The following is a 24,092-nucleotide window of genomic DNA, read 5'->3' as shown; positions in this document are numbered from 1 at the left end:
AACTCAGAGCTACAAAGCCTCACACCGGCGACCATGAAGCTCGACTGTGGTGCCCATGGATCCGACCACTGTGGAGCTCGGCGATGGTGGCCATGGATCTCGCTATGAGCCCATAGCAGAGGCCACGAAGCTCGCTTGTCCACGTGCAGAACTGAGCACTAGAGAGGATGAAGGAGAAGAGTTGTGTGCAGATCCTGTTGGAATCCCACGCGCATCCTTCTCTGCCATGGTGGATGTTGTCATCTCTAGCCTTCATGGAGTTCGACAATAATGTCCATGGCTTTGGTGCCTGTGGGGCTCAGCGACGACGATCGTGGCGTTGGAGAAGATGAGGTGAGAAGCCACTTGCCATGAGGAAGAGGAGGAGGCCATGGTCGACAATAGCATGGGGAGATACTCGAGTTAGATCAGGTCATAGCGATGGCAAAACTATGATGGGATCTCATCGTCGGTGAGGGAGTCGCTGAAGGACCGGTGAGGTCACCGACGAGGTTGCCACCGAAGCTCGACTCGAAGAAGGTATCGATGAGTCAACTGTCGAGGCCTCACTTCGATTTAGATCGATTCAGGGCCTCAACAAGTCTGAATTGTGATGCTCCTATCCTAGTTGATGTCCAATTCCATGGAAATCGACTTCTAATTCTATTTTCGATACTATAGGATATCCAAACAATTGAATTGACAAAACCCAATTCCAATTCCTCATTTCTTGGTTCAATTTTGAGAACCAAACATTACCTTAGATTTCTTCTAAGAAACATCACCCTATGGTTCGTTTGTTGCCCACGATTAATTAACTAACTAGTGTCGAGTGCAAAGGATGATATTTTAATCGAGAATCTAGGTTTACGCCATCGTGTCAATTGCACTTTTAGCCTTTGCCACCACTTTAGTAATTATTCGGTTCATGTCACTGGTTTTAACATTTGTTAGACTCATGTCACTAGTTGGACCGAATCAGTAGTATAAATTGAACAAATTTTTCAGTCCAAACGCATCAACTAGTTCTCAACATGAATTTTTGCTTGGGTCATCATAGCTCTCGATTAAAAAAAAGAAAATCATAAGCTAGTTCTCAACATAAGATTGCCTCTTCAAATGTTCCATGTCAGCCCGCGGCTTAGATCAACTACTGCAACAAGTTCTATTTTTCTTTGGCCTCATTTGGGACGCAGAAAATCTTTCAGTTCGACAGGAATTGTACTGTTTTGTATAAAATTCCTGTAAATTCCTGCGTTTAAACAGATCATCATCAGCTTAATAAAAAAGTACTTACTGATTACGTGGAACCCAATTCTCACGCGCTCCAAAGCCGAACCACTCCACTCCCGTATGCTCCATCGCAGCCTCGCTAACGGTCGCGAGGGGCATTTCCGTCCTTCCACTGCCCCAGAAACCACCAAATTTCAAAACCCCGCGCCCGAAAGCGGTCTCTCCATTCCCCCATTCGGCCAGGCCTCCCCGATTCCATCCAGCCGCCGCCGACGAGAAAACGCGCGGAGCCCCAGACTCCAGCCATGCGACGGGACGACGCCGGCGGCGGAGGCACCGGGTTCCACGATCTGTTCGACTCCGTTCGCCGATCCATCTCCTTCCGCGCCGCCGCCGCGGAGCATCCAGCAGGCCCCTTCGGCGCGGGGGCCGGGGGCGGGATCGGCGTGCGGATCAGCTCCTGCCTCCGGAAGTCCCGGGGGATGGGGCTGCTTGGGCTCATCTCCAAGAGCCCCTCCCCGCCGCGCCGCATTCTGCCGCCGACATCCGACGAGTCTGGCGGCAGCGTACGAGGGGGTGGGGGCGGCGGCGGAGGAGAGGAGAACCCGCCGATCCGGTGGCGGAAGGGGGAGCTTATCGGGTGCGGCGCGTTCGGGCAGGTCTACCTCGGGATGAACCTGGACTCCGGCGAGCTCCTCGCCGTCAAGCAGGTGTGGGGGTTTCGACTTTCGCCTCGTGGGATTAGGTCTTTATGGGCAGTTTCGAGTTTTGGACGGATTCGGCGTAGTGATTTACTCTTTTCTGTGATGTTCTATTGCAGGTTTTGATCGGGAGTAGCAACGCGACACGGGAGAAAGCCCAGGTGAGTAGCATTTCTTCCAAATGCCTGTTGCTTTGCTAGCGAATTGAAGTTTTGAGACTTTTGTCTGATATGAGGTGCTTTTCGGTTTTAATTTTGTGGTTAGGCACATATTCAAGAGCTCGAAGAAGAAGTGAAGCTGCTCAAGAACCTGTCGCACCCCAACATTGTTGTGAGTGGATGCAACATGGATTATAAATTGGGAAGTTTTGCTTCCGTTGGGTAATTGCTAAGTTTTGTTGTTTGATTTACTCTGTTTGGTCTGAAAAGAGGTATCTTGGGACTGTTCGGGAGGAAGATACGCTAAATATTTTGCTGGAATTTGTCCCTGGAGGGTCCATTCAGTCACTTTTGGGGAAGCTCGGTTCATTCCCAGAGCCTGTAAGTAATCATGAATCTCTGTGGTTTGCAATTCTGCTGAGTTCATTGTGGAATAGAAACTTACCCATTGCATTTGTTGATCAGGTCATTAGGAAATACACTAAACAAATTTTGCAAGGATTGGAGTATCTGCATAGCAATGCAATAATACATCGAGACATAAAGGTATAAATGAGGTCTGAACATACAATAGCAGATAGTTGTCCTCGACTGTTTGTTGTTATGCTTATTGTGATGAACCTGGGATTTTGTCAAATTTTAGGGTGCAAACATTCTTGTTGATAACAAAGGGTGCATCAAACTTGCAGATTTTGGGGCTTCTAAGCAAGTGGCAAAGTTGGTAAGATCGAAATACCATGTTGAGTGTGCTGTTAAGGTCGAGTGTAATCGAAGGATGTCATCAAACTTAGACAATAAGACTGGTTTACTCAAAAAAGAAACTTAGAGTATTCCTTTTAATCAAACTTGAAAGAGTGAGTCCCATGCAGGCTTACATTCAGGGAGTCACATTTGTACAGTAGAGAAAAAAACATGTATGAGGAGAGGAAAGACAAAAGCAAAAATAAAGTTATGTTGCACCTCTAGAATACTGTAGGATGTAATAATTTCGTGAGACCATATGCCTTTAGCAGGGTCTACAAACGTAAGTATGGATGCCCGTACATTGAATTATAATAGTGACAATGTTAAATTACTGAAAGTAAGCAGGTTGGTATTCAGCTAGTTTGGTCTATTTTCATTACAAATGACAAGTGGTACCCCTAGATCATATTTTCTAATTATATTCTTGTGGCCACGATTGTACGTTCTGGTATAGTATCAGATAAACATCCTTATTTGCCTGCTCAAATAAACATCCTTACGTTTTTTCACATTTCTGTATTAACATATCTGCCTGCTGCATTTTTATTAGAACATATGATGTCAGTATGCATATGTTCAAGTTGTTCCTAATTTCCTGTGCCAATGCACTTACAACAATATGCCATGCTTTGTCAGGCTACAGTGACAGCCGCTAAAACAATGAAAGGAACACCATATTGGATGGCACCCGAAGTCATTGTTGGGAGTGGACATAGCTTGTATGTCGAGAAACTCTTCCAGTGCCTTGTTTCTTGCTTTTTTGGATTTGGTTAAAGCCCAGATTTTGTCTTCTTTTCTCGTTTTGCTATAATTGATCTCCCAGTAATATCTTTTCCTAGTTCTACCTGTTTGTACTGATTAAAAAATTAAGAATGTTTAAAGCTTCACTTCTATCTTGGAAACTGAAATTCAATTTTTTTAAAGAAAATTGTGGTCCTGATTTCAAACTATGCTACTAGCAGTACTGCTTTAAGTTTTGTGCAATCTATAGTTTTTTAAACAACATAAAACCACTACATAGATTGTCCCAGTATGAGTTGAATATCACTTCCAATCCCCATTTGCTGAATAGCAAATAACTAGTTATACTACATTTATTGTCCAAAAACAGAAAAAGCAGCAGGAAACATGAACAATATTTCTTACTTTGAGATAATTTTTTTAAAGTTCACTTTTTAATGATGTTCACTTGTCCTCAGTTCATTGTTATGAATGTATGACTTTTACCAAGGAGGAAAGATGATATGGTCGGGGATGAGGCGTACTCGCCCTCTTGGTCAGAGGCTCTGAGCAGCTATTAGATGGAACTATGCTTTATTCATTGCTTGACAATGCCGAATATCCCAAGCTCTTAAATAGAGTCGGCGCCTAACAATTCATCTAACAATCTTATCTCTAACTAAACTGAATAACAAATCTTATCTCCAAGCTAAAGATTCTAACCAAACCAACTAACTAGCCGAAATCTATCTGCCGAAAGAGACTTGCTTTGAACCCTCTTTCAGCGCCATAGTTATTACGACGGTAAGGCGAGGTGAGGCGTCCGACCACCTTCACACCTTTTAGGCGAATATGACGTGCGGCGAGGTGATGCCATACTCACTTCACATGAATATACAAGTCAACTACATAGAGCAACAAACACAAAGCACAAAGCAGAGGATAGCAGAGCAACTAGCCAAAGCATAGCCAACTACACACTCAATACCAGATCAAGTGAAGCTACACAACTACATAGAGGTACAAAGCAGATGAAGTAAGCCTCGTGAGCATGTACCTGCGGTGGAATCGACGAGCTTCGTCGACAGCCAGCGCTGCTACGGCCTGCATCTGAGCAGTGGACCGACGGACAACATGGGACCAGCGGATGGGAAAGGGATCGGTGGAGGGAAGGGGACTGGCGGACGACAGGAGGTGACGGTAGCGGAGGTGGACTAGAGTTCTGGAGCACCAAAGGCGGCAGGAGGCGGACGATGACACCGTGGCAGATCTAATGAGATTGCGGCAGGAGTCTCCAGTCAAGTATGGACTCTGGTCCCCTCCACCCGCGTGCGTTAGCTTGGCCTTGCAGCATCTGCCTCCCTCAATATGGCATCGAATCGCAGTAAGGAGACGCCTAATTGACGCCATATCCGGCAAGGCGGACACAACATTCAAATATGACAAGGTGAGAGCCGCGGCGATCTCCGAAGAGCGCCTTAATAACTATGTTCAGTGTCTAGGCTCCTTCTGTCGCCTGTAGGTGTGTCCGACAAAAGCGTCTACCACATTTTCGCCCGCTTAACGAAACAACTCGTCTTCAAGTTGGAACTCTGGGTATTGTATGGACTCTGGTCCCTTCCACCCGCGTGCGTTAGCTTGGCTTTGCGGCATTTGCCTCCCTCAATATGGCATCGAATCGCAGTAAGGAGACGCCTAATTGACGCCATATCCGGCAAGGTGGACACAACATTCAAATATGACAAGGTGAGAGCCGCGGCGATCTCCGGAGAGCGCCTTAATAACTATGTTCAGCGTCGTAGGCTCCTTCTGTCGCCTGTAGGTGTGTCCGACAAAAGCGTCTACAACATTTTCGCCCGCTTAGGCTCCTCAAGTTGGAACTCTGGGTATTGCTGCGTAAAGCTCTCCAACGTCTCCTAGGTAGCATATGCGGAGCTTTTGCCAATCCATTGCACCAACACTTCCCTTGTGCCTCGATTGAGCCTCAAACACACAACGTTTCATTGTAGTACACGACCATGCTTGATGTGTGGTAGTATGATAATATTCGTAGGAGGATCCCCATGATACTTCTTCAAGAACACCACATGAAAGACATCGCATCTCAGTCACTCCATCGCATCTTGACAGCAATGTCAGGAATTGCTCCAACGGATATGTTGACTTGTTGCATCTTAGTCACTCTATCACATCTTGACAGCAATGTCAGGAATTGCTCCTAGTATTCCTTGACCGTTCCCGTGCGGCGCAGGTGCATGAGCTTGTTGAATGGGTTACTTCGAACTGGCGGCCCAAACAATGCATTGACAGGCTCGATAAACTGTGGCCAAGTCGACACCCCTCTATTGCGTTCTAGGCGATAATACCATTGGCGAGCGGTGCCAGACATGTAGAACGACGCCAACCACATCTCGTCCTCCGGCGTGCGCTAGGCGAGGAAGAATTGCTCACATCAATGTATCCAAATAATAAGGTCTTCTTTGCCATCTGTTGGAGTAAGAGTTGGTCTTGCCCTAGCAAGTACGGCGAGAGTTTCTTCTAAGGAGGAGACTCAAGTTTAGAGACGTAGTTTAAGAGGAAGGAACATCATTGATGTATTGATGGTAGAAAAAATAGATCGCTCTGGGAGGAGCATCACAGCGTGACTTGGTGTATTTTCACCTCTGTGTTTTTTTCGCTGTCTTGCCCGTCTCCCTTGCTCAGATGACCATGGTCTCCTATTTATAGGGTCATGTATAGCTTGGTGTACAAGTTATCATAATGTACAAATAGTTAGGATCTGATCGAATTACTGGACCTTATCTCGGATAGCTACTTTCTACCATATCGAGGAGATAAATATCCACCGTGGTAACTATTATGGTGCCTGCCCCCTGGAGTGCGACGAGTTGGTCGCCAATTGTGGCCAGACGCCGCACTGTCAGGGGTGTCAGGATAGCCTCCATTACGTCGGAGTGTCAGAGCGGCGTCCATTAGCCTAGGTTTTTAATGCCGGTCACCTCCTTGCAGGCAAAGCACGACCAGTGCTCCCCTTCTGGTAGATCTTTTCTAAGGCCTGCTGACTCACCTTGTAACCTTCGGGAAGGCGACCCGAGTAGCACGAGGCGGGGGCCTCGGGAGGCATGGATCCGGGAGGTGAAGGCTTCGGGAAGTAGGGCTTCGGAAGGCCGAGGCTTCGGGGGACCAGGTTTTTGGGAGGCTGAGGCTTCAGGAGGCCGAGCTGGTTAAGCCAAGGGAAGGCTTCGCAGGTACGAAGAGGTACCGTGAGGGTCCGGAGATCAAGACTCCAGAGGGACCTGGATAGTAATCTTCAACTATTATTCTCAGGTTGGTTTATTTTCCCTCAACACCATCATAATCCGAAAAGCGTAACATGTGGACATGGGTCGCTGAACTTTCAATATGGACGCTGGCGTTCACCAGCGGCTTGTGCTCGTCCTACATCTGACCCGAGCCACTGGCGTTGCTGATGCTGGAGCCACCGGTCTCACGTGAGAGTTGCTTGCTTTGCAGATGATTTACGGCGACATTGAGGGTGGAAAACTGATTCCGCATATGAGAAATCTCATCCCAGTGATGGTCGACAACGAGTAAAATCTTGTCGAGCTTGGATGTGATGTCGGCCATGGTTGCAGGATCACCCATGATTGATACCAAAGATGATATGGCTAGGGATGAGGCGTACTCGCCCTCTTGATCAGAGGCTCGAGCAACTATTAGATGGAACTATGCTCTATTCATTGCTTGACAATGCCGAATATCCCAAGCTCTTAAATAGAGTTGGCGCCTAACAATTCATCTAACTAAATCGAATAACAAGTCTTATCTCCAAGCTACAGATTCTAACCAAACCAACTAACCAACCAAAATCTATCTACATCCATCTCTAACCTTCTGCCGAAGAGACTTGCTCCGAACCCTCTTTCAGCGCCGTAGGCTCCTTCCGTCGCCTGTAGGTGCGCCCAACAAAAGCGTCTACAACAAAAGTAATATATTGTGAAACAAAAAACTATTTGAGAGCAGTGTCCTTTATGTGTTCTCATTTTGCAAGCCGACCCTTACTGTTCCATTCTCTCAGCTCTGCGGATATATGGAGTGTAGGGTGCACAGTCATTGAAATGGCAACTGGTAAACCACCATGGAGTCAGCATTATCAAGAGGTAAGTTTTTATCGTCCTAAACCCTAAGCAAGTTGCTAAAATTTGTTATCTATTGCACTAAGAAAATCTTTTCAGGTTGCTCTTCTATTTCATGTTGGAACCACAAAGGCACACCCACCTATACCTGAACATCTCTCGCCAGAGGCCAAAGATTTTCTGCTGAAATGCCTGCAGAAGTATGCCTATTGTTGTCATACCTTCCATTTAGCTAATATTTCCTCGAAAGCATTAAGAAACTTCCTGCACATGAAAACTTTAGTTCTCAAATGTCTTGTGATTATTTTCTTCTTTTAGGGAGCCACAGCTGAGGTCTACTGCATCAGATTTATTAAAGGTATATTTGCACTGATTGCTGAATTGTATCTAGCGGTGTTCCTGTGGTTCTAAGTGTATGCTGATATTGAATTGTAAATGTGGCTTCTTGAAACATTTTCTTGCAGCATCCATTTGTTACAGGAGAATCGGACAACCTGCAGCCACTCAATCGCTCTGCACACAAGGTTGGATTACTAGCATAGTCTGATGTTGCTTCATCCACTCTTTGAGTTAATAACTTGTTCTAAACAATGATGCAGGAAACTTCCGTTAATGATATTCCTGCACATGATATGCCAAATGGCTTGTAAGTGAATTCTGTAATTCCTGTGCTCGCTGGACTGTCCATCATCACATTCTTGTTTCTATTTATGGCTTTGCAACTTATTTAACTGCTTCCAGGGGTTTGAATCATTCTTCCAACTGGTCGACTATTAACTCCAATAGACCATCAAAAATCAAGCCCTTATGGGAGGGTGGCTGTGATGATGATGACATGTGTGAGTTTGCTGACAAGGATGACTATCCAGCAGTTGGATCTGTAAGAATTTTGCTTCAGCTGTTCAATTTTCTAAGCATTTGAGCTTCCACATTGGTTATTATGTGCATTTCACAAAAATGAGGTTGTGAATTAACTACGTTATATCCTTATGCTCACTTTCCACTCTGTCAATTCCAGAGCTATAATCCTATGTCTGAACCATTTGATAACTGGGAAAACAAGTTTGACATAGGCCCGGAGCAAAATTCTCATCAATCAACGGAATTTGGTGGATTAGCCAAACATGCTGAAAGCAGCATAACTGAGAATGATTTTACTTTCCCTTGCGAGGGAAGTTGTGAAGATGACGATGTACTTACAGAGTCAAAAATAAAGGCATTTCTTGAGGAGAAGGTACTTAGTATTTATTTGCACAAATTCAGTACTTTACTGCTAGGGCTAAATGCTGTTTGCTGGTTCTCTTGGCAGGCCCTTGACCTGAAAAAGCTACAAACACCTTTATATGAGGAGTTCTACAACACAGTGAATGCAGGGAGTTCTCAGGGAGCTGATCAAACTTCCAAGGGAAAATTTACAAATAGTCCAAAATTGCCCCCTCGAGGAAAGTCACCTCCAAGTAAGATAAGAGGAGGCGCATCACCAACATGTGATAATATGAATAATACAAGTCCCGAAAGCTGCAGCGAGCAATTCTCAAAAAGAAGTGTGGAGAGCAGCCGGATTTTGAGAGAAATAGCCTCTCCTCAACTCAATGAGTTTGGGGATAAAAGCCATCCTGATATCCCAGATAGCCCAAGGTTCGTTTAGTTTTCCTTGTTTTGGAACTGAAATTATATTCTGCAAAAACCTAACCACCTAACCAATGCTAAAGCACTTATATGCCCATTTATTTCTGCTATGGCCAGCATGTGATCTAATTGGTGAACTATTTCTATTAACAGCATCAGCTTCGCCGAGAGGCAGAGGAAGTGGAAAGAAGAGTTGGACCAGGAGCTTGAAAGGGAAAGAGGTAAGCGGAAGCTTTGATAATCTATGCACTCGTCATATTTCCTGAATGTTGATCTCATCTATGAATTGACCAACAGTGATGAGATTAGCTGGCTGTGGTAAAACACCATCTCCAAATAGAGGCCCCAATGTGAAACGAGAGCGCCATGCTGCCCAATGAACAGACAACGGCACTCTGATTTCTTGATATCATCCCACAGAAGACAGAACAACTGGCGGTAACTATACAATGCCAGAGATTGGTGGCAACAGTGGTATAGACTGCACTGCCATAACGGTTCGCAGTATGTTTTGACTCACTATGGCTGCAGAACCATCTACTTTGAAGTGGACTGGTAAAGAGGCAGCCATCACGACCCATGATCAGGATCACTGCCGCGCACGGCCTAGAGAACTTAGCGTTGTGCTGAGGGTTTCCTGATTCTAAGGCCACAATTTTCATTCTTTTTGGTGCTATGCGCACTGGTTTGAAGTGGTCGCATGGTTCATACTGAGAACAAAGTGTTGTATAAATTTTGTGTTTGTAAGCAAGAAGGGCGTGGGGCTTGGTGTTTTATATTGGAGCTTGCTTTTGAGAGCGTGTAATAAGCCAAGTAATGCTGATTATTGAAGATTACGTTTGTTGAATGAATCTGAGCTTTTTCAGGCACTAGATGATATGATGCAGCCTGTCGTAAGGCACTGTAGAGCTGTAAGCGTGTAGTTACTTTATACACAAAGTCCTACTATAAGATAATTTCTGGTGCAATGTTGAGTAAGATCATTCACTGAAGAAGGGAGCACACCACCACAAAGTGGATACACCACTAAATAGATACAAACATTGATTTTTGTTGATGTTTTGTTATTGTTGCCCTGGCTTTGTCAGCCTATGCTAGTAGGCCGCAAGCCTCTGAGCCCCTCTGGAGTCCTTAGGCTATGGAATCGTCTCAAAGGCTCACGGCTTCGAGGTCTGCAAACCTTGAAGGCCACTAGTCCTGGTAGCTCTGGTGGGACTCATCGATCCTTTAGAAAGATTAGTTAGAGGGTGATCCATTGACATCTCTCTTTACTTGTCATGAAGTGATCGATATTTAATGTTGTCTAATTGGTGATCGATCTGACACACAGGATATGGTGACGTCGTAAGAGACGATCGGTTGGGCATTATGCCAACAGGGCCACTTGTCGTAATACTCGCATCTACCGGTCATGACAATATTTTACAAGGTTGACCCTATATCCTGATTGTAAAGTGAAAACCTGTATCCCTATTAACCCTATAGAGATATACCTGTACACTTGCACTTTGAATAATAATATAAATATTGACCTATTGCCATCACGCCAAAGGGGAGATATTTCCATTATCAGTTTGAGCATTTCTTCCTCTTCACTTATTCTCTAAACTTAAATAGTTCCAGTGAATCTAGTCTCATAGTACTTTATTGGTGGTAGATATTTTTTCACCAACAATCATGGAACAAAAAAGAATTACATAAGAATATATTGGATTCCTATTTCACAATAGATGAACCAAAAAGAAGAGAATAGTTTAACTCTTGAGAAAACGCACAGGGACTAAATCGTTAAAAACAACAGCCCTGGAGCCTGAAGCCCTGGACCGGACCAGATCAGCCGCGTCGGTCTCCGACTCGTATCGTGTTCGTGCCGCACCCGTCCTCCCCATCTCCAGCCTCCACCCACCTTCGCCTCCCTTCGCTCTGCCGACTCCTCTCTCCACTTCCGCCATGGCCCCCCAGCCCGCCTTCCTCTCCACCCTCCGCTCCAGCCTCCGCTCTCCGCTGCCGCCTTCGCACCCGCGCCTCCAGCCCAGCCGCGGCTACCACGTCGAGCTCGGCGCTCGCGAGAAAGCGGTAAGCCCTCCACCCCTCCACGCTCCCCCCTGTCTCGTCCTCGATTCGGCACTTCGATCGCGGCTTCGTGCTGTTTTTCGTTGCGAGTCGTGAGTTTGGGAGGTCAGATCGCGCCTCTATGACTGATCTGCGCGGAGTCGCGGGGTCCGTTGGTTCGATCTGGGTGGAACGGGCCGGCGTAGGTGCTGTGATTGGAAGGTTTCCTGTAAGCGCGGGGTGGGTGCTGGTCATTGGGGGGACGGGAGTATCGGTTGGAGAAGTTTCGTCTTGGCTCTGGTCCATGATGGCTGACCTCAAAGTGCCTCGTGTTGCTTTGGTCATGGTTACTGGCTAGGGTTGCCACTTGTTCATGTTTTTACAGTGTTGCTTAATCGTGGTGCTTACGAGAATGTAAACCCTGCAATCGGCTTGTGAGAATTGTCCAAATGTGCGCTTTGTTGTTGGACTGACGTATGCGATACGCGATAGCTAATGCATCAGATATCATCTGGATTGATCGATATAGTGCCTTGGTTTGTTGTTCCCTTGTAAATTATTCAAATGGGTTTCAGGAAGAGATGCTGTACTTCATCTCTTGCATGGTGTTTCCAGTCACTGTAGGCTGCAGCTTAATTATTGTAGATATTGTCTATTTTGGATTCTGGGAACTTGCTGTATTTGTTGCTCAGCTGCAGCTTCGGTGATTATGTTCAATTTTGCGCTTCTTTCTTGAGAGAATTTGGTGCTACTAGGTATGAGGGAGAAGATGTTAGTCTCGGTGGAGAGGTGGTTCCCAAGAAGTACACATTTTGATATATGGGATCGATGCTATAGATGGGTGGTGATATCGATGAAGATGTTAATCATAGAATCAAAACCGGATGGATGAAATGGCGCCAAGCTTCTGGCATCCTCTGTGACAATAGGGTGTCACAAAAGCTTAAAGGTAAGTTCTATAGGACGACGATTCGCGTCGTCCTATGATGTTGTATGGTGCCGAATGTTGGCCAATTAAAAGATGATATGTTCAACAGTTAAGTGTAGCAGAGATATGTATGTTGTGATGGATTTGTGGTCATACAAGAAATGATCGGATCCGAAATAATAATATACGTGATAGGATAGGGGCAGCGCCAATTGAAGAAAAGCTTGTCCGACATCGGTTGAGATGATTTGGACATATCCAATAGAGGCCTCTAAAGTTATATATGCATAGCGGGATACTGAGGTGCGCTGATTATGTGAAGAGAGATAGGGGTTGACCAAACCTAATATGGAAGGAGTCTGTAAAGAGAGACTTGAAGGAATGAAATACCTCCAAAGAACTATCCAAGGATAGAAGCGCGTGGAAGTTAACAATCTACGTGCCAGAATTATAACTTATGCATTAGTCTCCTTATACCGTTATTACTTTTACTTTTTTACTATTATTAGTACCTTTATTATTATTATTGTTTTCTCATCATCTTTTTAGTTGGATCTTGTGGGTTTCATCTCTAGTGTACCTCAACTTGCTTGGGACAAAAGCTGCTATTGTTGTTGTTTCTCGAGAGAATTGAACCTTTATGTGACTTTGATGGTTTCAGTTCTTCTACACCGTGGTAGTCTTCTGTGGAATCTATATTTCTATTTAACTTTTGATCACACTCTACATCTTTTTGTATTTTTGATACACATTTATGTTCAAATCGACATGTTCAGATACAAACAGTATTTTTGGGGTCTGAAGCAAAGTTGTGTCTTTGTTATCACTGCTATTATATATCAGTACCATGTGAGGTAATGTTTAGTTTGTCAAATTTACATTGTACTAGTGTTGCGTTGGTATGATTTTTTAGTGAGCTTCTTTGTGATATAATTTTTTCTGTTAATCTTCAGAAGCATGTTGTTTCCCCTTCTATTTTTTAGCACTTAATTATTGACTGCAGCTTTTGGAGGAGGATTCTGCTTTAAAAAGGTTCAAGTCGTACAAGAACAGTGTGAAACAGGTCTCGAAGATTGGGAATGTTCTCACTCTCGCTGTTGTTGTTGGTATGTCTTCTTAGTTTTGATTTTTCTTACCTTTTGGTTTTCAGCTTACCAAACCTTTTGGGACCGTATGGTGCAGTTATTGATGAACCTTGTGAATTCATGTTGACCGCTTGACCTACCAGCATATACCTATTATTTTGTTAGCTGTGTTTTCCTTCTTATGATAGAGAATGTAGTTGAAAGCTGTGGATAGTGAATTCCCTACCTTGAAGGAAAAGAAAATCCATAAGTAGATTGATATTTGTAGGAAACGGTAGTCTGTTTCTTTGTTTCTATATCTACAAGTAACCTCTCAAATTCTACTCTTTTCAGTAATTAAAGCAGTAGTGTTTTATCGTTTTTTAATGCATTGAACCATGCTAAGGCTATGCTGGTTGATATATTGCAAGTGATGCAATGTAGGCTATGCTGTTTGATATTGCAAGCAGTGCAAAATATAGGCTATGTTGTTTGATCTTGTAAGTAGTGCACGATAATACAGAGCTCCACTTGGCTGCTCCTTTGGAATGATCCTAAACTCTTATTCTCTGCCTAGATTCCACCACCGAGTGCTTAATTTTGGTAGTTTCTGATATCAAGGTTTTCAGTGCTAACTTGGCATTTGACAAGTCAGTTGCTGATGATGTATGATTAGTTACCATGTGGTTGTGTGCGAAGTTGTTTCTGTATGCTCATCATTTACAATTGCATTTACATACTTTGAGATATGATATTTGCATAGTAAGACACATTTTCCTTGAATACCCATGTTATTAGTTGGCCACCATAGTAAGCATCAGGAGGAGGTTATGCATTTTAGCATTCTGCATGATTTTCATAATCCTTCAACCAGATGAAGGTTTTGCTATGTTTTTCTTTCTTTCTTTCTTTCTTTCTTTTACACTACTTGTTTAAATGGACATAGCACTTACAGTAGGTTCTAGACTATAAGCAGTAGGTTTCAATGTTGTCCTTTATACCACCTGATTGAATGCACACAATGCTTACCGGAACTATTTTCTGGAGTAGAGCAAACACAAAGTGGCTACTTCATTTCATCGAAGCCGCCTTTGTAATAGAAATTTTATCATTTGATTGTTGTGTTCACAGTTGCGCTGACTGCTGTTTGTTTTTATTGTCGTGCAGCCTGCAGCTATGAGATCGCTGTATTGGCCACAAGCACAAAATGAAGGAAAGCACAATCACGCATGCGCCCAGAACTTCCAGATGTGATTCGTCAGCGTAAACTGGCATTGCATCACTTCCTGTTTTGAGCTTCCTTGGCCGATTATATAAAATAAAATAAACTAGGTTAACCTTGTTAGCGAATAACATTCTGGTTTCATGGCCTAGCGTTACTTGTAAACAAAGTGATCTAAGCTTTACATCTTGATTTCATTTCCCCGAGGTACCATTTTGCTGCAGATGTTCAATAACCAATTCACGTTCTTTTTCCGTTGAAACGAAACGTCCACTGAACATTTGACATCGAATTTTTTCCATGCCTTGCACACTCAACAAGCTGTGTGGGCTGTTCATTCTCCTATGGTTACCCTGTTGGACCTATCGCTGTTCTGTTCGAGTGCCTCGTGCAGTTTGTGCCTGATGAGTGTGAATTTGCAGCGTGTTGATCAGGTATATGCATTTGAGCTTCTGACTATATATCAGAATTATGGCGTTAACGTGTAATTTTGCGTGTTGCAGTGCCAGTTTGGGCGATGCCTGTTTCAAATAGCCGGCAGCCAGGTTTCCTTCCGCGGTTCCCAGCCGTCCATTCAGATCGGACGGTTTACGACAACAGACACTGCAGCATATGAAATCCTCCGAACAGATTAGTCGTCCCAGGAGGAGGCGGCCGACGAGCAGAGAAGCCCAGTAATGGCGACCAAGGCATGGGCCTTGAACCCTCCTCCTCTCCGCGCTCTCCCCTCATCTTCCTCAGTCCATCTCGTCGTCCCCGCGCGGCGTCGGCGCCGATGGAGCTCCGCCTCCGCAGCCGCCGGCCGCGGCCGGCGAAGTTCGTGTGCCGCCGCGCCAAGAACGCGGGATACGACGACTACAAGTTCCCGGACCCCATCCCGGAGCTCGCCGAGCAGGTCAGTCTCCTCTCCCTCCCTCCTGAAGAGTTGGAACGTGACCTCCCTTCTTCCTTCCGCTGCTGCGGTACGTGCTTGTCTTGTCTAATCCTACCATTTTTTTGGCGGGGCGTGTTTTAGGAGACGAGCAAGTTCAGGGAGCACATGGCGTGGCGGCTGGAGCAGAAGAAGGAGAACTACTTCGGGGAGCACGTCGAGGAGATCGTCGACATCTGCACCGAGGCATGTATCCGCACCTTAGTCTAGCGTCATGGAGTTCTTGGGTTGGATGGATGGTGACTAGGTGATTTGGATCTAATGATTTAAGTCGGGAGTTGCAGTTGCATCGAAGTCATCGAGAACGGATTAACATCTAGGAGAACCAATGTGTTCGGGAAATCAGTGAGGTGCCACTGCAAGGGAGATGTCCTGAATCGCTTGTGGAATAGGACTGAAAAGTTACATGTTTCCATTATCTAAAATAATGAATTAGGACTGAAAAGTTAGTATCTCGTCTCTGAAGGATGCAAATGTTTTCATGATGCTCCAGAATTCAAACTTCAGAGTTTATAACTTTATATGCATATATGTTCCTTGTTGTTTTGGGGGAGGTTGGTAGTTTGGTACACTCCGAAATGCTGGAAATCTGAGTGTGTTATGACACATCCTTACATAGGTTCCATCAGGATTTGTTGGAGTAGTAGTAGTAGTCTCTGCAGACCGCAGATACAGGAGAGCACTGTGTAAGTTATACAGGTTAGGACTAAAGGCTTGTAACTTCTAGGAAAAAGACTAAGCATTATGAAATTCTTGTGAGAAATAATCAGACTTGTCACCAGTACAGCTAGCTGACATGCTATTAGCTCTGTCAGTCATCAATTAGGCCTATGGTAGATTGATAAGAACATCGAAGCCTGTTACTCTGATGCAGTTAAGGCAAGAACAAGCTATAGTTCTTTTGTGTTTTTTATGTAGGCAATAGTCTGATGTTAGATGAGACAGCATTGCGCTTCTCCTTAACCAACATTACTGCAAGATTGGAAATCTGGTAAACCACTAGCATATGACTCCCTCACTGGCAGATCTTAGGGTCTTTCTTGGAACATGATTACTGCAGACCTGGCACGCTCCTGGTTCACCCATTCCTGGACATGAAGGGTGAGATCAAAGAAAGAGGACTCCCTGGCGCACCTCAAGCTGCACGCGCTGCGATCGCGTGGGCTGAGAAGAATATCGACAAGGATTGGAAGGCCTGGACTGGAGAATACTAGGGCTAGTTTCGTGTTTATTTCTTATGTTTGTTGTACCCACTGTTGTATTAGTAGTTTTGTCAGTTAGACTAGAAGCTAGAACTCTAGATTGGTTAGTCATCACATCTTCCGAGCTCTTGAAACACAAACGTTTGATCCTCCATTTTGTTCAAGGTGTGATCTTTCTTTTGCCGAATCGCGACTAACTATCATGACGGTTTTTTGATGACCGAAACTTTTTCAGCCACTAGTTGAACATACTATTTACCAAGGGTCCATCTATACAACACAGCATTTCTGGCTCCCTCAGCGTTCAATTTTTAGGAAAGTTTGATCTAGATCAGACAGTGAGATGATCTTCCTCCCGACCTTCTTTCTTCTCCTGATCTCAAATCCGCACAGGCAAACTTACACCGTGTGACGCCCCCACCTTGCCCTCTTGTTCATGTCTCCAGCGACAGGAGAGTCGTCGTATCTGCTATTGTCGGTCGCCGTTGCACTAACTTGGCTTCGTTGGGCTATCACCGTGACACTCTTGCCTTAACATTGCCCAATCGGCAGTCCTCTGCCTCCTGCAGTCGGCGGCGTCCTCGCCGCCTTGCAGCCCCACCACTGGGATGACTTGTCGCCGCGACATCCCTCTAAAGCCCATCGTTCTCCAGTGATCCCACTGTGACGACTGTTTTTGGCGCCAGCCCAGCCCAGTTCTTCAGCTCGCGAAGCCCAGCCCACCTCCTCGTGCTCTCATTGACACCCCAGCCCCACCTGTCAGTCGTCCCCTTCCTCCCGCAATTGCCGCGCGTGTCGCTCGCCCGAATTTTCTAGCGCACGCACGCCCCGATTCCCGCGCCCACGAACCCCGCAACTGCATGCGCACGCACGGTTACTTATCCGCCTTTGCAGTGCGCCGCTGCCCCATCCATCTCCCACTTCCTTTCGCTGAGAAACCGAGTCGCCATTGTTGCCGTCGCCGAGCTCGCCGAACACTCCTCTGCTGCGTCCGAGCCCTCTCCGGTGCACCCGAGATCGTCATCAGCTTCGCCGAAGCACGTCGATCTCGTTTCACCGCTTATTGTCGCTGTTCCGCTGCCGCACGCGCCTTCCCTCCGAGCGCCAGTAAGTCCCGCCGCCACCTCGCCGTCGACAGCCCTAATCGATGCATCCCGCGGCCAATTGATCATCTATTCGACACCACAGGACCCCGTGGAAGCTTCCTCGCTCGCCAATTTCACTCCTTCGCTGCCGTAGCCGAGATCCCGTCGAGCTCTATCGCCGACCACCGCATTTCTCCGTCGCCGACCACCGCAGAGACCCCTCCAGCCGTCGAAAGACCCTCAGTGAGAATCCCCATCATCATCTCGTTCGATTGCGCCTTTTCCCGTCGTGTTTGGTAGACCGTAGCTCGTTTCCGCTCTTCGCCAACGAGACTCGAGGCGGCGCCGCTGTCCTTTTGTCGCCGCTGGCGTTAAACCTCCCCAACCGCCGAGAGTTGTTAGATCGTCCACCGATGGCCCAGATTATATCGGTCAAATCCATACCCCTTCGGTCTACCATGGACCAGTGGACCCAGTCCACGGCGCCGGTCCACAATCCAAGTCAACAGCCCCGTAGGTGCCACGTCAGCTCCTGAGCTAAGTCAGCAGCCCTGTAGGCGTCATGTCAGCCCACTCGAGCCCAGTCAGCCTGCTGACGCAATAAATAGGTTTTTCAGCACAAAAATAATTCCCTTATTCTCTGAAATTAGGTAATTTTGCATTTAGGCCCCCAATTTTTTCTGTTTTCACAAATATGCTCCCTGAACTTTTGTATAATTATAAATAGGTCCCTAAATTTTACATATAGGTCCCAGGAACTTTCTATTTTTGCAATTTAGCCCTTGTACTTTTTCAAAAAAGCCCCTGTAGATTAAAACCATCACAACTTTTTCATACCAACTCCGATTTAGACGATTCTTGCGCTCCCACAATCGTAGCAGCGTGTACTATCCATTAGTAACCTTTTATAGTACATTGCTGCTGTTTTGTGTATCAGTTCTTAGATGTTGTGTTTGTTTATTTTCGGTGTGCGCGATTGCTTTAGGAGACGAGCAGGGTGTGAACTTGCAGGATCAGATGTTCGAGTAATTTGATCAACCCGCATTAGAAGGCAAGTGTCCTTGATAACTTTGACCCCATTGTAGGACAGTATAGCTTTTATTTTTCTAGATGCATGCTTGTTTAATATGTAATCCCACGGTTAGGGTTATACTAGATTTTGTTCGATATTCCTTGTCGTCGTTGATGAGTCATGGGAAATAAAGGGTAGATGTGCTAGTGTTGTTATGGTAGGGGTAAAGATTAATGTGCACCAATATTTATACAACAAGAATTTGGGTATGGTAATCTTAGTAACATGGTATAGGGATCCCAACTGGATGGTTAGTTTGAGGTGGTGTTGCACAGCAGGTCTGTGGTTGTTCCTGTGGGGATCCTAAGGACCGGTTTGTGAAGCCTGTTACTCGGCATAACAGCGCAACCACGAGGCTTATATGGGTACGACCTGGCCAAATAATTAGTTGTCCTTCATATTTTGTATGCACCAGTGGACGGTTAAGTGGCACAAGAGGGGGCCTCTGCAGTGGATGAAATCTCTGTTAGTGGTGAAACTTTAGTGGGTGCGTACGAATTTGGAGGCGCTTTGTAAAGGCCTTGTAGTGAGACCCCGGCTCTACACCCTGTAAGTGTAAAGCAAAACGGGAATCACGACTCGTGGGTAAAGTGTGTAAACTCTACAGAGTGTAAAACTGATCGATCAGCCGTGCTCACGGTTAAGAGCGGGCTTGGACTTATTCATAATTAGTGGGGATCTTAAATGGTTGGTTTTGGGTAGTTGGGTGGTGGAACCCCGATGAGTCGGTAGCCGGATATAGGATATCATGTGAGTCTGGTAGTCGGATGGAATTCAATAAGTTGTCTCCTTTAATGTTGGAGTCATCACCTAGTAAATAGGTTGCTATGTCTTTTAAGTCCTAGATTAGTTTGGCATAGTTGCAGTCAGCCCGAGTCAAATTTTTCCTTGTCTTAAAGCCTAGATGACATGTTTTCTCACACTTGCTGAGTACTCTATATACTCACGCTTGTCTTCTCCCAACTTCTGGATGCTGCTCAGAAGGTAAAGTTTTCGAAGATCTTTCGAATGATGGAGCCGAGTTCTAGGCGAAGGAAGACGTTGACTTGAAAATCATGTCATAGACCGGCTCTCCCTTGAACAACGCCTGTGGATAGATAGAAGTCCTGCTACCGCTGGAAGCTATCTTAGTATTTTTTTAGACCTGTGGGTCCTTTTGTAATGAATATTATCGTTATTTAATAACACAGTTATGCTATCACTGATGATGTCCCTGCATGTATGAAAACTTGATCCTAGCATACATGTGGAATACATCTAGTTTGTTCTCTTGAAAATTGAATGTGACACCCATCCTGAGCCAACTCCAAAACCTAACCCTAACCTCACTAGAGAAAACCCCCCTCCCCTAGCCTCACTTGAGCAAAAGGAGGAGCTAAAAAACCACTTATCTTGGTGTGGATAAGACGAACTAGAAAATCAAGTGAGAAAGGGGAGAGAAACACCCAAGTTGAAAATAGGATTCCCCTTTACCAATGTGGCTGGCAAGCTTCTTTGCCATTACAATGGTGACTAACTTTTTTTAAAAAAATAAAATTTTATTAACTCTTATCGTTACACCAAACTAATACAACTGTATAAGAGTTTATCATCACATACAGCCACCACTGTGACCCACTAAATCCTTTGCCATGATGCCATCTCCTGTTTGCATGTCACAATCCTGCAGATGACGCCACCAACCAACCCTAATTCAGGGAGATCTCTAATTCAAGCCGCTCCTTGCTGAGACGCAAGCACCGGAAACCGCAGTGACATCATACACAGGTCCTGCACTAACTCCCTCTGCCCCTCGCAGGGACGAACGATGACGAGGTCAACGCTTGCGACGGCTGCCGGGACTGCAAAACGTGGCTCTTCACAGTTCATTCAATGGAGATGGGGAGATGAAAACCATGGCGTGCGCTTCAATGTTTACCGCCACGCAGGGGCCAGCCTGGTGTACTGTCCTGGGTCCATGCCATTCAAGGGCCTGAAGCTGAATGATGCAATGCAACGTAGAAGAAGAAGAAGCAGGGGTATGCTTCTTCAATGGCTGCCTTTCTGCTCTGACGGATCGTCCGTGCATTGTCCGGAGCTTGCCGATCCATCGAGATATGGTGCGTGGCGTGGCGTGGCCATCTCTTCTCAGCTCTAGCTCTAGCTCTGCCGGTGGAGTAACTACCGGACCCGTGAGCAGCTCTGTTGGCAGATTGGTCCATGTAGGTGAAGGTAAGGTATGCGTGCAGATATGGTCCTCCCTTTTTATTATTTTGGGCTAATTAGATCCATACCGCTGCAAAATTGCCGTGTATAAAATATGCCAATACAAGGTTAAAAGTTGTAAATATATCATCACGATTTGGTTCTTCTTTAAGATATTTCCATTATGTAATTTTTTTGACCAAATTAGTCCTTTTTCTTCCTTCTTACTGGCCAGCAAAGGAGGATCGGAGGCGATGGCAGTTTGGTCTAAAGAAATTACATAATGGCGTTCTTCAATGAAAAAACAAATCGTGATGATATGTTTATAATTTTTGACTCCTTAGTGACATATTTTAAAACTAACAAAATTACAGTGGCATGTATATAATTAACGTTTGTTGTTCTATCTGTTTCACTCTGGTGTGTGCTAGATCATGTGTTGTCGTGTAGGCAAACTAGACACCTCCGCATCCAGTCCATCGATCATCAAATGATCGACGGTTGCGGTTCCATGTTTGATCTTGGTCATGTACTCATGTATGCGATGCTTTGTTGTGGGGATACTGTTGTAATGGCATACGAGACATGAATGATCGTTTTTGGTGTGTAGCGGTAGGGTTCATGAAGTTAATTCCTTCTCTACATGGCTCGATTGTTCATTGTTGAGTCATAAATTCGCAAGCATACCTGAACATCGATTGATAGGTAGCCTTGTCCCAAATAGTGTCACTTCTTTCGTATATATCCACAGTATCTTAGGCACATAATTTATAACGAATGCACTTCTTTTGCAAGAGGTTTTTTTGGGTCCCGATAAACATTTGCACTGGTTGGCTCGGGAGGGAAATTTTTATAAGAGCATATGTAATGTTTATTAGGATCATTTATTTACGTTGATATTTATGTTGTACGGGTAAATAAAAAAATTATAAAATATATGAGAGAATTAATAGATAAATAAGTATCAGATGAAATGAATAGACGGTTAAGATAAACCATGCATTCCTACCATATTATAGAGTTGTATTTTCATAGTCGGCTTATATGAAAATTTATGAGGTGTACATGCTCAAGCATCGAGCCTTCGTTCCCATGGTGCCATGCATACGTCTGATGAACTAGTAAATCATACCACCCTCCGATAGTGATGGATGTAGATCCGATAGGTAGAGATACTCTATTTTCTTCTTCCTCTATCTCTATCTCTTTTTTTTTCTTTTTTGTCTCCTTCTCTACTTTTAATTCTTAATGGAGTTCCAACCGGGAGGAGAGGCCAGAGCCCCATCCTCCGTAGATCCGCCCCTGCTCCCCGGTGTATTATCGTCTTCTGAACACGAGGAGGTCACGAGACGAGCCGTATCGACGAGACTAACAGATGGATCAGACCTCCCCCTGGCTCGAGTAGATCTTGACCATCTGTGCTCCAATCATGGCCGCATGCAGCTGCAGGCATAAGACCTACCCTAGTCACTACGCCTGGCCCCACATGTCAGCATACCCCTTTCTTATGTGAAATGAAATCCATGTTTGTTTTGTAAGTCGCGAGAGCAGCCACACGACACACATCAAGTCTAAGAAAACCTTAAAAACGGAATTCTTAATCTACCGTTAAGTACATCAGCTGTTATTTCAAAATTGTCTCCCACTGTCTCACTGACATGTGGGTCTTTGTGTGGCGTCGTATCCTCGAGTGACTTGAGAGGATGACATGTACACAAGTATAAAGGATGGGATGGTTGGTTTCTTACTTTTACCAATCAGTCCTTATCAGTTATGGAAACCAATTTTCTTCTCCTCAACCACACAAAGATAATCAATAGTGATTTTACACCCCCAACTAGCCCAGCCCGCTCACCCAGCAGCAGCTCACCCCACCCTAACCTGCTCGTGCCAACCAGAGCGAGCCACGTGGCCGCACCAGCTGCGCTTGCGCTTGCACCTACGCGCCACGTGGCATTCCAGCCACGCCTGCCCCTGCCATGTGCCCGCCCAGTAGGTGTCAGTAGTTGTCTCGTAGGTGTCGCTCAGTAGTTCAATAGTTGTTTATTAGTATCATAGAGATATGTGGCAGCATGGTCTGGTTGTGTTGGGCCGGGGTGTAGAATATATATATATATATATATATATATATATATATATATATATATATATATATATATATATATATATATATATATATATATATAATAGCGCGCGCGCGCACACACACACACACACATATATATATATATATTACATAATTGATCAATGCACATTCCTATATATATGAGTGAAAATTATTTAGAAATGGTTAGAAAGCCCCTAAGCAAATTAGGAAGAAAGTGGGGGAAAAAAATGAGAACTTTCAGTATGTGGGCCTTGACCGTGGTCTAACCACCAGAACTCAGAGGGGCCACTTAAAGCCTAACAACCAACTCTCACATTCACTTCTTTCTTCTTCCTCCACCTAAACCGAGAGAGAGAGAGAGAGAGGGCAACCACCTCGACCACCACGATGGTCGGAGATCGACTGAGAAGACTTCCTTGAACTCCTTCTCACCGTCTTCTTCACCGAAGACGCTTCCATGTGATTTCTTCCACCTCAAGGCTAACCACCACACTGGAGTCCGATCTTCGAATCGAAGTTTCCCCGGAGTTGGCCAACCCCATAGAAAGTTTCCCCACACCGAGATGAGACTTCCCCAATCATTTCCTCATTGTTCCCGAACTCCAACCGCCCCCCCACTAATTTAGGGAACAATCTACGATTTGCCACTGAATAAGTACCTGTTCTACGATATACCATCTATTGTGAGAATGACATGTTGGACCTGGACCCATATGTCATTGGCACACTGGTGGCATATCATAGAATATGCAACTTATTCAGTGATAAATAGTAGAATCTCCCTTAGTTTAGACCCAAGCTCCACCCTATTGTAGGGATTGGTGACGTCCTGAGAGGAGGGTGGATGAATTAGGACATTTAAAACTATTTTAGCTCAAAAAACGACACAAGATAAACCTATATTCAATTTATATATAAATATGCTCTTGGTTTATCTAGTGTGTC

At 45.0% G+C, this 24,092-nt stretch overlaps 2 protein-coding genes and 1 pseudogene across 2 annotated transcripts; all 3 read left to right on the top strand.

Annotated features, from left to right (window-relative positions):
* The first annotated feature begins 1,416 nt into the window (after nucleotides 1-1,416).
* Nucleotides 1,417-10,147, top strand: LOC133896688 (mitogen-activated protein kinase kinase kinase NPK1-like). Its single transcript, XM_062337282.1, has 17 exons — nucleotides 1,417-1,922; nucleotides 2,033-2,074; nucleotides 2,178-2,243; nucleotides 2,342-2,452; nucleotides 2,537-2,617; nucleotides 2,715-2,792; nucleotides 3,452-3,534; nucleotides 7,614-7,695; nucleotides 7,771-7,871; nucleotides 7,990-8,029; nucleotides 8,136-8,195; nucleotides 8,271-8,317; nucleotides 8,413-8,551; nucleotides 8,690-8,905; nucleotides 8,981-9,309; nucleotides 9,454-9,521; nucleotides 9,598-10,147. The coding sequence occupies exons 1-17, from the start codon at nucleotides 1,518-1,520 to the stop codon at nucleotides 9,678-9,680; spliced, it is 2,031 nt and encodes a 676-aa protein (XP_062193266.1). The 5' UTR covers nucleotides 1,417-1,517; the 3' UTR covers nucleotides 9,681-10,147.
* Nucleotides 10,148-11,114: 967 nt separating this feature from the next.
* LOC133897233 (succinate dehydrogenase subunit 7, mitochondrial-like) lies at nucleotides 11,115-14,767 on the top strand. The gene is made up of 3 exons (XM_062337879.1): nucleotides 11,115-11,376; nucleotides 13,284-13,386; nucleotides 14,512-14,767. Exons 1-3 carry the CDS (start codon nucleotides 11,251-11,253, stop codon nucleotides 14,553-14,555), a joined length of 273 nt encoding a protein of 90 aa, XP_062193863.1. The 5' UTR covers nucleotides 11,115-11,250; the 3' UTR covers nucleotides 14,556-14,767.
* Nucleotides 14,768-14,855: 88 nt separating this feature from the next.
* Nucleotides 14,856-16,849, top strand: LOC133897232 (protein PLASTID REDOX INSENSITIVE 2, chloroplastic-like; annotated as a pseudogene).
* Nucleotides 16,850-24,092: the final 7,243 nt, after the last annotated feature.

Source organism: Phragmites australis, chromosome 17 (genome assembly GCF_958298935.1).
Source record: "Phragmites australis chromosome 17, lpPhrAust1.1, whole genome shotgun sequence".
Classification (NCBI taxonomy): Eukaryota; Viridiplantae; Streptophyta; class Magnoliopsida; order Poales; family Poaceae; genus Phragmites; species Phragmites australis.
Note: the sequence above shows the minus strand (reverse complement) of the source record. Positions and strands in the feature narration are given on the sequence as shown.